The following is a 16,355-nucleotide window of genomic DNA, read 5'->3' as shown; positions in this document are numbered from 1 at the left end:
TTAGTGGAAAAAAAATAAAGTGAACAATTTAAAAAAAAAAAAAAACCTCTATCTAATCCATAGATCCATAGACCCAATCCTGGTAATTCTAATCCATTACATCCTCTCTCTTCTTTGAGCATCATATGCGGTATAACCCCATTCTTATGTTTCTATTTTCCTATCTTTTCATATTTTAGTACTACTATTTTTTCTGCATAAATCTTTTCTCTCCGTTATAAATACTACTGATTATTATATAGCTCTACAACTTCAGGAATAATCATGTTTTCTTCAACCAGTAACTTTAATCCTTTTCAATATACTGAAAACCCTAATAGCTTAATCCAAGAAGACAATTCCTCACATTTTTTGCACTTTCCACCCGCAATTCCCTTTCTTGATGATGCTGATCTACTCCTGAACGAATTCCTATCCCAGCCGCATCAGCAAGAACAGCAAGTTCTGGTTTGTGATACTAATTTAGTAGCAGAGACTGCTCAAGAAGTCCCTGCAACTAATTCTTCAAAGAAGATTACTCAAAATAACAAGAAGAAGAAAAATGATATAAAGGCTCCTAAAACGCTACCAGTTGCTCGAAAAAGAAGTGGAAAAAAAGACAGACATAGCAAGATTTATACAGCTCAAGGGCCAAGAGACCGAAGAATGAGATTATCGCTCCGAATTGCTAGAAAATTCTTTGATCTTCAAGATATGTTAGGTTTTGATAAAGCAAGTAAAACCATTGATTGGTTGTTTACAAAATCCAAGGCTGCCATTAAAGAACTTGCAGATAGTGTTCCAAGAGTGAAGCAATGTAATAGTTTTTCTTCTACTTCAGAAAGTGAAGTTATGTCAGGTAGCAAGACTGTTACCGTTGGAGAAAATGGAGACAAGAAGGAAATGGTTTTAACAGAAGATAGCTCGTTTTTGAGACTGAAACAAAGCAAGAAACCCAATAAGACGGCTTTCAACCAAGAGAGTAGAGAAAAGGCAAGAGCGAGAGCGAGAGAAAGAACAAAAGAGAAGCAAAAAATTAAAATTCTTGACAAGTCAAAACAAGAAAACCCTAACAATTTAGGGTTTACTGGTAAAATGGCTGGTGAAGAACAAGAAGAAGAAGAAGAAGAAAAAGGACATGACAGAAATTACTTCTCGCAAGATCAAGTGGACAAATTTTTGGGGCTTACAGATGCGCAAAAATCTTCTTCGATTTTCGATCTGTCGTCTCGTAACGATGTGGTGTCAAATGGAGCTGATTTCAAGGATGAGTTTTCATGTTTTGCTGGGAATTGGGAGATTAGCAATGGAAGAGGTAATTATGGTAATAATAGACATTGTGCAATTCCAAATATGAAGCTACTGACAACAGGTGATTTTCATGTACAAAACCCTAATTCAATATTCATGACTACCTCAAATTCCCAAGAACAAAACCTTACTTCAGTTATCATGGCCGCTACTACTTTAAACACCCAAGAAGGAAACCCTAATTCAGTTTTTATGAACTTCTCAATTTCCAACAAGCAAAATCCTAATCCAATTCCCATGGCTGCAACAGATGCTGCTTTGCCTTCTCATAGTCTCATAGAAGACCTCTTCTGTAACCCTAAAGCTTCCAATAACTATGGAAACTTGTATTAATTGTGAATAGCTTAAGCAGTTCCTAGATTATGAGTGTGCTAAAACCCAAAAAAGAAAAAGGAAAAAGAAAAGAAAAGATCATGTTGGCTATGTCTTATGCTATAAAATTTTCCTTTAGGGCAGGAGCTATTCTCTGTTGTCTAGTTGTTGGATTTGTCTCTGTACTAAACAACTAAACAAGCATGCATGATCTATATATATTAAAACACATAGTCGATAGAAATATAGATAAATTTGTTAATATTAGAAAATTTTCTAGCTTCATGCAGAAATGATTTCAAGAGAGTTTGAAGAAGTTTTGATGAGGCAGTAAAGGTTAGCAGGCAACGGCTCCAGGTAGGGATATAAGTTTATATTTATGATTTCATTTAACTCCAATTTTCTTAACAAAGCTGACCCATTAGTTAAACAATTACTATGATGAAGAAAGGATAAATTTATAGTCACATAACATAGTAGATATAATTTCCTAGAAGTAAAATGTTTTACCTTTTAACATACGAGACTGTCATCATACATCAAGAATCAGATGTTCAAATATATACTCTGAATCTCAAGAATCAGATGTACTTTGAATCCCAAGGATTTGCTACAGCTAAAGAATCACAAGTAATCATAAAACAATTGAAGCAAAAAAGGAAAATGAGTATATAGATATATCTATATATATATATATATATATATATATATATATATATATATATATATATAGCAGGCTAAAAGTAAAGAATTGCATGATTAAGTTATAGTGTTGGTCATTCAATCATAAATCCACATATTACAACTCCATCAAACTATCATCTGAGGTATATATATCTTACATTAACTTCAAAGCTATACTATTATATATACTGATTTCTTTTTAAAGGTGATAAAACTAAAATATTCCCTTAATTGGTTTAATTAGCACTCTAATTTCCAGCTCATCTTTAGTATCATAAATTATATATAATTCAGGCACAGGTTGCATTTGTAAACCTCTCATATATCACCTAATATACTTCTAAATTAAAAAAAAGAACTTACGAATATATATATATATATATATACCTACTATGGATTCTGTCTTTTCCTTTTCCCTTTTTTTTTTTTTTTTTTTTTTTTTTTTTTTTTTAATTTTTGATCCTGTTCCTCGCTTACGTGTTCCCTATAGAATACTTTCCAAAAGTTGCTGATAATAGCTTACAGGTTTGATTTGGATTCTTGTAATTAGAGGTGTAAACGACTACGATCTTAGCTTGAACCTGCTGGGCTCAGGACACGGAGCTCAGTTTAATAATATTTAGCTGACTCAAAATTCAACGAGTCTAAAGATTTTAAGTTTGAACTCGACTTAAAACTCGAGGTCAATTTGAAAAATTTTAAGTTCGATGTTTGAATAAATTTAAAATAAATATTATATATGTATATATAAAAGCTCAATAAGGTTCAACGAACTTTCAAGCCGAATATCATTATGTTCAAACTCAGCTTGTTTGCTAACGAACTAGCTCGAGCTCGATTTGAGCCAAACAGCTTGCACTATATGCGAGCCAAACAACTTGGCTCGTTTATACTCCTACTTGTAATTTTATTACTATTTCCTCTTAGCTCTCTTTATTGATCTTATAATCCTTCTTTTAATCACTAATATCATCGTTGTTAGAAATAATACATGGAAATATTAAAGTTAATTAAGTAGTTCATTAAATTTGGAGATTCTAAAGCTAACAAGTGGTATCAGAACCTAATTGGAGCAAAACTTACCCGTGCCTAACAGGCTAAGAAAAATCCTTGAAGCCAAATTTTTATTGATGTCCTGAAGAAGAATTTCTTTCAAATGACCAACATGTCCAAAAAACTGTAAAAAACTTCTTTGGAGGGATTGAGATGTCCAAAAACTGAAAAAATATTTTTTAAGGACTGACATGTCAAAAAACAACTAAAAAAAAATTTAAGGAACCGGTATGTTACTAAACTAGGGGGTGTAAATGAGCCGAGCCGGCTTGTAAGCTGTTCGAGCTCGACTCGAAAAAAATTTAAAAAGGTTAGGCTCGAATCGAGCTCGAGCCTAATCATTTAGCAATCGAGCTCGAGCTCGAAAAAAATTTAAAAAGGTTAGGCTCGAATCGAGCTCGAGCCTAATCATTTAGCAATCGAGCCGAGCTCGATTCTAACGATGTTAGACTCAAAAGCTCGTCCAGCCTTATCGAACTTTTATTAACGAGATTAAAGCGATTATAAGAAAAAATTCCAGGCCCTTTACAATTATTGGGCACCAAAGCCCTTAATTAGATAACCTGCTATTTGACATATATTAGATACTATGTACAAGAAATATTATACAATATGAATCACAGAAACTACAATAATATTATAACCCATTAAGGTCATCCCCACGCATAAGGGGTAAAATTAATTGGTTATTAATGTAGAGTCGAAAGATGTAGTGCATGTTGCCATTTGCGCTACAGACCATTCGCCATTTTTTTTTCCCTTTATTTTTAGATTTTGACTGATTTGAATTTGTGATCTTATAGTGAGACAATTGTTATTAATTATTAAATAAACTTCAACGGTGACCTAAAAAATTTACCCCCAAGTTGTAAATGCATTTAAAATTAATAATCTATACATTAAAATTATCTTTAATACAAAATTAAGGATGTATTTTCAGATTCTATCATTGGCGAACAACTTTCGTTTCATTTGTTTTCCATTTTTATTCCTTTAATAAGTAAATAGAAATAAGAAAATAATTTTAACTTATCTTTTGTATTATTTTTCCCATTTTAATTCCTTCCTTAATTAATTTCTTCTCAATACAAAATCCTTAATTATTTCTAATATAGTTAAATTGTAAAAAATTTTGTACTTATTATTAGGTTAAAAAAGACAAATTGCGACGAAGAAGAAGAAGCTGAAGCTATAGGCATTTAATACGATCCACATAACAAGACGAATTAAAGAGTTAAAAGCTGAAAAAGAATTGAGAAAGAGAAGTAAATGAGCAGTAATGAAAGTTGCTGTGTTCTCACCATATTAACGTTAAAAGTAACAGTCTAACAGAGGTAGCAGGTTCCCCTAGAACTCTATTCATCGAAACCCAAAAGAAACTTTAATTAATTTTTATTCCTACTGATGGATTTATCTCAAAAAAAAAAAAAAAAAAATCTTACTGATGGATTAACGTATAATCTGTTTATTATTAGTTAAGATCAAGATGTTAATAATTAACAGCTAGTATGAATCTATGGGCTTGGAGCTGGTCAGATATAACTATTTTGTAATGTGTGTTTATATATATAATTGACAGAAATACAAAGAAGATAAGCCTATATCTAGTAGCAAAAGATGCCTAGCCCGAGAAGAAAGGCCGATCTTCCCAGGCTCGCAACCTTCCATCCAAGAACTATCAATGCAGTAATGGAGAATACTACTAAATACTAATGCATGAACCTCTGTCATTAAGATTGTTCTGAAATAAAACTTGGTCTCTACCGTATACATATGGATTAACCTGAAACCAATGCCTCCAACTTATCAGGCCTAATATTTACTGAGGACTTCAGGAGCTATATCATTGTCTATATGTATCAAAGAAGAAAAACAAAGAAGAAATAAATGACTAGATAACGAAGTAAAGAATTCTTTAAAAAAAAAAAAAAAAAGAAAATAAGAAAGTGACTGTTCAGAATATATATATATATATATATATATATGTCAACCGGCAAAGAAAAAACTGTCCTCTGCGACCAAAAAAGATCGGTGTTTTAGTGTTCTGAGAGAGGGAAGATATAAGTAAACAAGAGAGAAAAAGGAAAGAAAGTACAAGTATTGTTTTGGAAAGAAAAAGAGGAACGAAAGAATTGAAATAGTATAAATACATATGCGACAAGTCAACATTTAAATTAATTATTGATATAAAGGACACTGCCATATATCTTTCTCGCCATGTTTACAAGAACTAATTATTTGGGTTTGCTTGTATTGTTCAGTTGCGTGATCTTATGGCACTGGTAGGTGCTTTCAGACTGCAAAAAATATATAAATTAGTTTTAGGTCCTCCTATTTCCAGTAGAACAGGGCTGCTATAACTGTATTACTGTTAAAATAAAATAAGGATAAAATTACATTAGAGAATATAAAATTTCTCTATCCATCACAATTAGATTTGAATGATTAATTTTTATACGAACACCTGGATTTAATTGTAATACAAATATTTGCTACTTGAAAGTTAGGTTAGCAATTTAATAACAACATTATTATTTTTATTTTATTTATTTATTATTAAATATTAAATTAGTTCTATGAATAAAAAAAAGTTTTAATTCAACATTTTGAAAAAGTATAAATTAAAAACATTAATTCTTTTATTCAAAAAAAATATAATTAATTCTTTTTTCTCTATAATATGTAAATAAGCTAAGTATGCATAATTTTATTATTGTCACTATTAAAATGATATGCATACTATTATGTACATGAACAATTTATTTTATGTATCTTAGACTTTTTTTTTATTTGGATTAGATTTTTTCAATTACTTGATTTTTAATATTATAATATATTTCAAGAACTACAAAATGTGATTAAAATTGTTAGAATAAATTTTCATCAAAAAATTACTAAAATAAATAAAAAATAATTTATATAGAGAAATAATAGGGACAAAAAATAATAGATTTGTATGAATTAAAAAAACACTTCCAAGAAACAATTAAAAAATAAATATATTTAAAAATCATGATATACAACTTTTTGTTTATATGTGATTTAAGAAGAAAGTTCCACTAAGAGGAGAAAAAATTCATTGAGAAAATTTTTAAATATATTTATTTTTTAAATATGACGAATCAACCATAGTGTTAATTTTTTTAATGTGTATTTGTAAAAAATTAAAAAATTCATTGCAGAAAAAATATTCTTTTTTAAAAAATATAACTTAAGTTTTTTTTTTAATCTAATTAATTTCCGATTATGAATTTTTCTAAAGATAACACACACACGGAGAGAGAGACAGAGAGGTCTAGCAAGTGGCAGAAGTAGATATAAGATAATATATAGAGATTGGCATTATGAAGCTGTCTAGTTCTTGGATATTTGTCTCTGCTTTATTATATGTACAGTGTTGAGCCGAAATTTAAGCTTCTCTTTTAAAAATCTGCGGACACTAAAGACAGTGCGTATCATCTAGGGTTTGGTCTGTACTGTGACAAGAGATCTTGGAGAGCAGAAGTAAACACTGCCCAAATAATTATTACTGAACAGATGTTTCTTTTCTTTGGCTGAATCAGGAAATATTGATTGTTGTCTGCAGTTACTGCTTACCCAATCCCAAGATTCTCTTCAACTTCTCATTTCTCTCTAGGCTTTGTAGATGGAGGAATTCAAAGATTTTCACTTCCTGTTTCACATTTAAATTCTCACCGTTGGTCTCAATTATTTGATAGATTTATTATATTGCTGAGTAATTTTCAAAATTTAGCATTTAAAATTGTAACAAAAATATCGAATATCCCATTCCATAATTATCTTTGGTACGTTATTCAGAACAAAACTATTAAATTAATATCTAATTTTTTTCCAAACAAAAAATCCAGAAGATAAATTAAGATCGAACTTTTTTTAGAACAGAAAATCCAGACGATTTCAAAAATGGGTCGAGATTCCCCTCAATCCCGTGCACACCCCTGGAGGTGGGTATCTTAGACACAAAGTTGCATTCAATAGTCAAAACTACTCCAAGACTTGCATTCTAAATGGCATTGTAAGTAGTAAAACAAGCGCCTGTGAGTATCATTAGCATAATTAATTAGACATTATATTATAATTCATCATGCATGCAGGTGACACTGCATACAACACTGTATACAACCTCCTTTGGACCCCCTATGCACCAGGAGCCAGCTAGAAAATGCAAAAACAAGGCAGTAGACACTCGTATATATGTACAGGACATAATGCCATTTCGCACAAGGAAAAAGAAAATCACACAAAATGTTCAATCCAAATGAAGGAAAACACCAGTCTTGTTGTATCAAAACATCCTTAGCTAAAAATGTCTTGACATCATTGAATTTTGGTTATGCCTGATTGAAGAAACAGCACCCCGCGACAATGAAGATGGCTTAAATCCCCCCCTCAACAAGTTAGAGGCAGCAGCTGCGCTGATTTTCCTTCTCTTGGCTTCTAGCTCCAGACGCCTCTTGTTGGATGAGGAACCCTGAGGAGACTCAGAAAAGATTGAAGCAGCATTGACTAATGCTCGCTTATCCCTCCTATTTTTGTCAAACTTGGAAGAAAACTTCACTTGTGCTGCAGTAGCAGCATCCTCTTTAGCAGCTGGAAGCAGCCTTATGCCAAGTCCCAGTTTCCTTGAAGCAGCTTCTTCTTCAGCAACTCTTTTCTTTTGACTTCTAAGTCTGGCTCGAAGAGCTTTGTTGAGGGCATAGTCATCTGAGTGCCTGGCATCAGATACCCGCTGAAGTCGTACTAATACTGGCTCAGCTTCTTTTTTCTTCTGCAGGTCTTCCCCTTGATGTTCAAGACGATAAAATGGATCTGCAAGCTTACCTCTCTCTGTTAAACAAAGAATTGGATCAAAATGTTAGTTCCAGAAAATGAAAAATAAATACTTGCAACCAAAGGAAGAGATATGCAAAGGATTATAATTTCACTATAGCAAACACCAACCTTCATCTGCAGGAAGTTCAAACGTTTCTGCATCCTCAACATCGAAGTCCTCAGTCTTCCGTTGAGCCCCACTAATAATTACGTACTCACAATTTTTTGGATCTGTCTGAATAACAATTTCATGCTTGCAACATGCAGATTTCATGGTGAAGCTCCATATCTGAAGGAAGCAAGAAGATTTATCAGGAACTTGTGTTTAAACCATAATCCATACTGCGAACAAGTATATGACATGATTAAACATGAGCTATCCAATTAGCTTGGAGGTGGAAAAAATCATTAGCAGGGCACTTCCCCGGACAAAAATCATATACAAGGTTAAGAGCAGCGCAGGGAGCTTTTTGTTTGAGCTCATGTGTCTATACAAGTCCATACTTCAGCTTCAGCGCAAGAAGAAAAGCTCCCAGTTGAAGCAGGATGATAAATCCAGTCTCCATCAGGGCATATATACATGTTTGCACATATATATACTTCACTAAACAAAAGCAAAGACATCATAGGGAATGCTTCTTTCGCCTATTTTGACCTTTCTAGAAACGTAAAAAGCATCTAATAATTAGCGTTTCAGTAGTTAGACATACCTTTGTAGAATAATAGTTTCCCACTTGCTTTTTCTCTGCATTGAAACGAACACCCTTTGCAATCATAGAATTGCAACCACCACACCAAACATTGAATGGCATCTCGAACCTAAGAACAAGAAAATTACATCAGACAGTTAATACAACAGACAGGAGGAAGAAAACTTTTTTTTTTTTTTTTTTACATATATAGGCATTTAGCTACTAATGACATATTCTTGATAATTGATATGCTTCTGTGGTGAAGATGATCTATTGACTTTGGAAAGTAAAAAACAGAGTGCTCTTATTTACCTATTATGCAATGAATAATTTCTCAACTATGAAACATGTCAAGGTCACGTTAACTTCCCTTATTCTAAGCATAACTTTTCCATTTTAATATAACCATGTACTAATTTTGATAACTTCCTGCATCTTATAATTGTTCGGCAAATTTGATATATAGTTGTCAATTATCAGTGTAAGAATCTCCCAATTAAGAAGATTAGCTCAGGTTGCTCAATGTTCTGAGATTCAGATATAGACACTTCATCCACTCAAGAATAAGATTTTTAATGTGTTCCTTTTTTGAAATAAAAAAAATTAGGCTTAATATCTGAACTACCTTTATTCAATTTGATGAAGAACCTTTGCAATTGTTACTTTTAAATTCTATCACTGATTTCATCTCCAATTTGGGCCTTAAAATTGTTGACATGACAAGCAAATGTGTTACTTTTACCGTAATGAGTTATCAAAACAAAGTAAGTTCTCATGTCGCAACAAAACATGAAAAATAAAGTATGTTATCATTCTTGACAATTTTTATTTGTTATTTCTATGAGCCAAAGTTAATTTACGGGTTTCACCTGTCATGCAAGAAACCTCAAGGCCTGATTTTACAGGAGATGCAACAAGTGAAAGAATATAAAAAATTTTCTTTATCAAATTAAAAAAAAAAAAAAAAAAATCAAGTTTCCGATAAGATTAAAAAAGAAAAATTAATAAAAGAAAGCGCTAAAGTTCAAGAATTTGTCATTTGGCCAAAGTTCGAGAATATGTCATTAGGCAAGATATTGATATAATTTCTACTTAGAGAGCCTTCTAAGTTGTGATCCTAAAATCCCTCAAAATTACAGGACTAGCTGTCCGGCAGTGTTGCAAAGCTAAGCCGTTCAATTCAAGAGTCAGTCAATTCCAATCAACAGATGGCAATATTTTAGATAAATTATTTGTTTAACACAACAACAAACACATAATTCATACCATCAACCTTCTAGTATAGGGGGATATGATATGGTACCTTATTATCAAAATGCCCTGGTCTATCTTTCTTGCTCTCTCTCTTAGGGCATGCTGACCGTGAAACTTGTTCAAGGAACCCTGAAAAGAAAAGGTAAATTGAGAATCCCTTTTTCCACAAAAGATACTGATGCAAAATAATATAATTCACAACGTCACAGGATGTTCTTTTGTGACAGTATACCTGTTTCGGAGTCCATTCTGGTGGATAGTAAAAATTATCTGCTCTTGCTGCTGCTAATGAAGACTGCAACAAGTCCAGAAAAAAATGACTTAGAATCTTAAATTCATGAAAACAAACAAGTAAAGAATGACTTTCATCCAAATGTCAAGCAAGGAAGGTTTGTTCCTACTTCCTAATACAACCCAATTCTTTTCCTTTATTTATTTTTTTATTTATTATTTTTTTTTTTTTGAGAAGAAAATGAAGGATATTAACTCGATCAAGACCACTTCTTTCAACACTTAAGTGCCCAGAATACAATAAAACAACAACAGCTCTTTTGCATATTCAAATAAAGCTGTTCGCATGCTTCCAAGTTCAGAAAGAAGATATGAAATGAAATTCAAAAAATTACATTAATAGGAGCGACCTTTATTATGATATCATAAAGAAAAAAAGAACTTACATTTGAATAGGCAATATCTGGAACTAAGAAAAAAGTGAAAAAATTTGCACAGATGTATCCAGAACAAAAAAACAGATGAACCAAATATATTTGTACTTCAGAGAGAGGCTATATAACTCGACATAAAACTCTATAAAACCTTTACAAGCTAATCCAGTTATTTTCTGATAAAAAAACTGACCTGGTCCTATAAATAAAACACCATAAACATGGAATAATTAGAATTTTTAACAGGATTTTTTCCTTTCCTCGCCAACATAAATAAAATTAATAGAAAACCCTACAGAATATGACCGCTATAAAACTTGGAGAATGAACGGGTCAAAGCTCAAATAGTAAATCTAAAAAAAAAATCCATCCCACTTGAGAAACAATGCAAAATCAATCATAAAATGTTTTTTCATCTACGGCCTAATTTCATGCACGGAAACCAAAACCCTAGCACAGAAGTCCTATAACGAACCATATGAAAATTGGAGAAAAATACCGAATTGCAATACAGAACAGAACGAGTAATCAAAATAAAACAGAAACCCTAATTAATATAGAGAGAATCAGGAAGAGGGATTAGTATACCATTTTCAATTTCTCTTGTTCGAATCAGAATCAACTTTGGGGGAGATTTCGATCTTCCGCTTCGTATGACTTTTTGTTTTGCAGGGACGACTAATCGAATTTTTGTACTGTCCAATCAGACGTCGTCGTTTCCTTATACGAGGCGCTACCTTTTGGGCGTAGTCGGTGCCCAATTCTATACTCGTACAGGCTGACGAAGAAATGTTTATCTTGGCTACAGTGAGGTGTGTGCAAAACATCCGACCGACCGAACCTAAATAGCCTGCTCAAAGTGGATTGGATTTTGTCGGTTTGAACCAAAATTACTAGTGATTCTGCTTGATTTTACAGGAACTAACTGGTCACGGTTAAAATGACTCAAAATGATAAAAACCGATTAAAATCGGCCAAACTGACTGGTTCAGTTCAAATAGCAGACAGAAAAGTTTGGTCTAATATTTTTAGTCTTGGTTCGAATTTGATTTAAATTGAACCGACCATTTTCTCACCTTAAGTATGGATGTAACTGGGGTAGGTATTAGCTAATTTTGAGCTACCCATACCTATATTCTTTTATAATTTTACTATCCATATCCATCTCAAACTCATTTAAATATTAATTTAAATATTCATATTCAAACCGGTTTAAAATTTTTAAAATTTTACTATATGTACCCGTACTAAACCCATTTAAAGTACTCTTAAACGAGTAAGGTATCCGTAAATTTTAAATTATCCAAATCTGCTTATTTAAAACACATTTTTTACTAATAAATAGGAGGATACCCGTAAAAACTCACGACCAAACTGATCTAATATAGTAGGTGATGGCAATAAATACCCATAGATCTATATCTGTACCTTACCTATATAAAATGTAGGTGATAATTTCATTATCCGTACCCATTTATAAGTTATAACTACTTGTACTTTTATTAAACAAATCAGAGCGAGCAGATACTCTAAAATATCCACCCACTTCCATAGTTAATTTTGACTAATTTAGTATTTAATTCTTTTGAAAAAAAATAATAACAATAATAAAACCTGTGTAGCTTGTAGTTAAACTCACCTTCTGAAAAAAGGAGTATTATTTCATGCCAATGGCGAATCTAAAAAAAAAAAAAAAATTCTAGGCTTAATACCTAAAAGAAAAAAATATAACATAGAAGTTTATTTTGAATTTTAAAAGGGGTCAATTAAAAAAAAAATGCATTGGTATGTAAAAGGTATTGAGAAAGAAAAAAAAAAGTCAAATAGACCCCTTTTTATACAATACATCAGCCATTATTTCATGCACCATATTATGTGTGGATTTATTATTATTATTTTGCTCCATTTATCTTTCAATTTGATCATTTATTTATAATTAGATATTTTTTATGAATTTTAATAACTTTCAATGAGAATTACCCATTGAGTGCGTTTTTTAACTGGTCAAATTCACCTTTTGGTTAAAAATTCATGTTAAAATAAATCCAAAATTAAACCTTAAATAAATTGTACATTGCGCATAAATTCTATAAACTAATTAAGCATTGTTCTACTATATATTAAAATTAGGTTAGAACAAGTTATGAATTTTCCAAAAAATAAAAATCCAACAAACAAAGGTTTAGGTAGAATTTGCATGTTGAAATTAGCTAGCTTAGCTTATAGTTAAATTTTGCCAATTCAACTTTATTTAAATAAATAAATAATTAAATATCGGGTTGACAAATTGAAAGACAACCTTCCATGTATAAGGTCAACCCACCTAATTTATTTGCTCCTCATTTTTATGAGTTTTAAAATTCAATTATGACATTTAAAGAAATTTAATTATATGGATTACATTTTTATGAGTTTTAAAGTTAAAGAACATAAGTTTGATTATTTAAAATCAAAACAAAACAAATTAGTAACTTATATTGAAACTAAATTGAATAAAAATAATTTATTTTCCTAATTTAATTTTCTCATTAACGATTAACCATGCTTACATCTAATATTTTAAATAAGAAAATATATACTCAGTGCGGAGACCACCTAATATATAAATATAAAGTTAGTGTGAATCTTTGAGGTGGAGAGTCTCAGTTAAGAGATTGTGTGATGGTGCCATTGAGGACATGATTATGAAGATATTCATGGTATTATGATTTCTTACAAGTGTTAAACATTACAGCAAGTTAATATGTCAAACATTGCTTGAATGGCTACTTTTGTGGTTTCACAAGCTACAAGTTACCATCCTCACCATCAATTTCTAATTCAAAATTAAAATGATGCTTAGTGACAATTTTCTAGATATTAATGAAAGATTAAACATGTGTCTCTCATGTCCATACAAAGAAAAAATTATAAACAATGAGAAAAAATAATATATATATTACATTTATTTTTAAGGAAAACAAAATAGTAAATATTATGATTAAAGGTACAAAATAAAAGTTTTAATATACTTCTTCTAATTCTACTAAATTTGGCAATTTTTTTCTTTTTTAAAAAAATAGAAAATGATTGAATGCTATCAATTTAAAAAAAAAAAAAAAAGGTAATTGACTAAATTATCTTTTAATTAATGTTTATTTAATTGAAACAATATTTAGTGCACATATTAGGTAAATTAAAATAAATAATTAATACTATTTTGATTTTCCAAAAGTGATTCTTCGATGGAAAAACAAAAGTTAAAAACTAGTGAAAGATTCGAATCAAATTTATTTTGTGGAATAAATTTAGTAATAGATTCTAATTTCCCTCTTTCAGGACTAATATTGTTAAGTGGGAAAAAAAAAAGAAAATTTTTGCAATAAGTGTTAATTTTTACTTCTATTTTTTGTTTTTATTAATTTAATTTTAACTTTTTTTTTTTTTTTACTTTTTAACGAATATCTCCACACCTTTTAGACATGAGACTAATCTCATTTCAAGATGCTATCTAACGAGATTTTTTTTTTTACCTGAACAGTTAATTTGTACACATCATAAAAACAAAAATAATTAATAGATTTATATTATCATATCATCAATCAATTTTTCTGAGAGAATCCACAGTCAAATTAGCATTATTTTCGAACATAGTAATATTCCATTCACTAAAGCTTTATTACTATTGTGCTGAGGGTTGTTGATTGGCCTATTTATATAGGAGCTCGAGGAATTATCAATAAAAAGCTTTAATAATTAAAATTTTATAGAATATTATAATGAAAATTATAGAATATCTCTCCAACTATAATTCCAAATATATGCTCAGCTTCTGAGGAAAATAATGCGCATTCATCTCTCACTTTTTATTTTTTTAAAACAAAAAAAAAAATAAATCTTAATTTAGTGTTTTCATATTTTCTGCTTTGTCCCCTATCACTTTATCAATTGCACTTCTTGCATTGCCTATGGTCTTACAAAATGTAGCTTGCATACGTATAAATTTGCATACTTGAATTTCACCTTCTTGATATTGTTCCACTATTATCATGGAGTTCATTAAGAGGGGAAAAAAAAGATTTAAATGGTTCCTCTTAATTATATTGCTTAAACATAATTAATTCATCGTATATTTGTGTAATTTTGACTCTGGATTTAAAATACACTATTGAGATATTATAAATTTATTTTTGAATGATAATTTAAAAAATAATAATAACAAGTCAATCAATGTGTTACGGTTAGTCTCTTATTTATGTGAGAAGTAAGAGGTCTCGAAATTAAATCTTCTCACCCATAAATAGTTTTTACCAATTTGGTGAATCAAAAGGAGGGCTACCAATATTGTGTAGCATGTAGTGTTATTTCAATTTATTCAGACTCTCTATAAATAAAAATAAAAATAATAATAATTAGGACGGTATAGAACTATGATTACATATAAATGCATATGATTATAGAGTTAGAAAACTTGGAAGGATATCAATCCGAACAATGCTTCTCTTATAAAGTTATAATGTGATCCCTAGTATGCAAATACAGATTAATAAATTGATTTTTTATTTTACCCTAAAATAATGTCATGAGTCACATTTAATTTATTGTATGAAATATATCTATCTAGACTCTAGTTTGATAAAAATATATTATTCAACTAATCAGATTTAGTCCGATCAATTTTACGTTTTGTAGAAAATATAAGGAGTGAACAGTCTCTAGTTCGAGTTTTCTCCACGTCAAAATATTATCATAAGTTTAGTAAATGTTATTTAAAGGAGACGACTACCCTATGTTGTGTAGCCCAAAATATTATAAAACATATTATTCATGCTAGCTCTAAAGAATTTATAAATGCAAACTAATAAGTAGATTTGATAAATACTTTTTTTTTTACAAAGATTTAATAAATGAAAAATTACAATATGATCAACGAGGTTTGCAAAATACAACTAACTCATCCATGTCTTTTAGGAAATAAACTAAAATGTCCTTATAGTTTACTTCCGTCAGACTATGATGTCCTTTCGTCTAATTTTTGCATCTTTTCTATTAAGTATCTTATAAAATGACGAAATTTTTCAAAACACACGTGTTTCAATAAATATTCGGGAGAATACTTGTATAGACTTTATCTATAGACTCATCCATGGATTAAACCAATTACAATAGAGAGTTTTTAAAAATTATTCTCACTTTACCCTTTTTTCAATGAAATGTCAAAAATACTCTCGTTTAAAAAAATATTATTTTATTTATTTTGTTCATACAGAAAATTTATGTAATTCATTATCAATAATTTACACCTCATTTAAAACTCATATCTTCTAGAGAAACACAAAAGCAAAACCAATATAAACATATTTTGTATGTACATATATGGACACTCTTAGTCTTACATATATATTTAAAGAGATTAATTAAAGCAAAAACATCAAACGTAGTATAATTTGTGGTTTGACAATTTGTTATAATGACCCTTTTTGTTTCTTGATTTCAAAGGAACTCTCATTGGGAAAGGGTCTACCCTTCTCCTTTCCCTTTCAGCAATGAATCACCATAAAAAGGTGGTAGCAAAATCTCACATGAAAGCTCC

At 30.3% G+C, this 16,355-nt stretch overlaps 2 protein-coding genes across 2 annotated transcripts; one reads left to right on the top strand and one right to left on the bottom strand.

The window, feature by feature from the left end:
* Positions 1 to 264: 264 nt before the first annotated feature.
* On the top strand, positions 265 to 1,623 carry TCP12 (TCP domain protein 12). The gene has a single exon (NM_001319928.1). The coding sequence runs from the start codon at positions 265 to 267 to the stop codon at positions 1,621 to 1,623; it is 1,359 nt and encodes a 452-aa protein (NP_001306857.1).
* Positions 1,624 to 7,380: 5,757 nt separating this feature from the next.
* LOC105641972 (uncharacterized) lies at positions 7,381 to 11,593 on the bottom strand. The gene is made up of 6 exons (XM_012226629.4): positions 11,372 to 11,593; positions 10,351 to 10,413; positions 10,168 to 10,247; positions 8,883 to 8,991; positions 8,302 to 8,461; positions 7,381 to 8,187 (listed from the first exon to the last, which is right to left on the bottom strand). The coding sequence occupies exons 1-6, from the start codon at positions 11,372 to 11,374 to the stop codon at positions 7,661 to 7,663; spliced, it is 942 nt and encodes a 313-aa protein (XP_012082019.1). The 5' UTR covers positions 11,375 to 11,593; the 3' UTR covers positions 7,381 to 7,660.
* Between the last annotated feature and the right edge of the window lie 4,762 nt (positions 11,594 to 16,355).

The sequence above is a fragment of the Jatropha curcas genome, chromosome 10, assembly GCF_041381405.1.
Source record: "Jatropha curcas cultivar XTBG-Jc1 chromosome 10, XTBG_Jcur_1.0, whole genome shotgun sequence".
NCBI classification, from domain to species: Eukaryota; Viridiplantae; Streptophyta; class Magnoliopsida; order Malpighiales; family Euphorbiaceae; genus Jatropha; species Jatropha curcas.
Note: the sequence above shows the minus strand (reverse complement) of the source record. Positions and strands in the feature narration are given on the sequence as shown.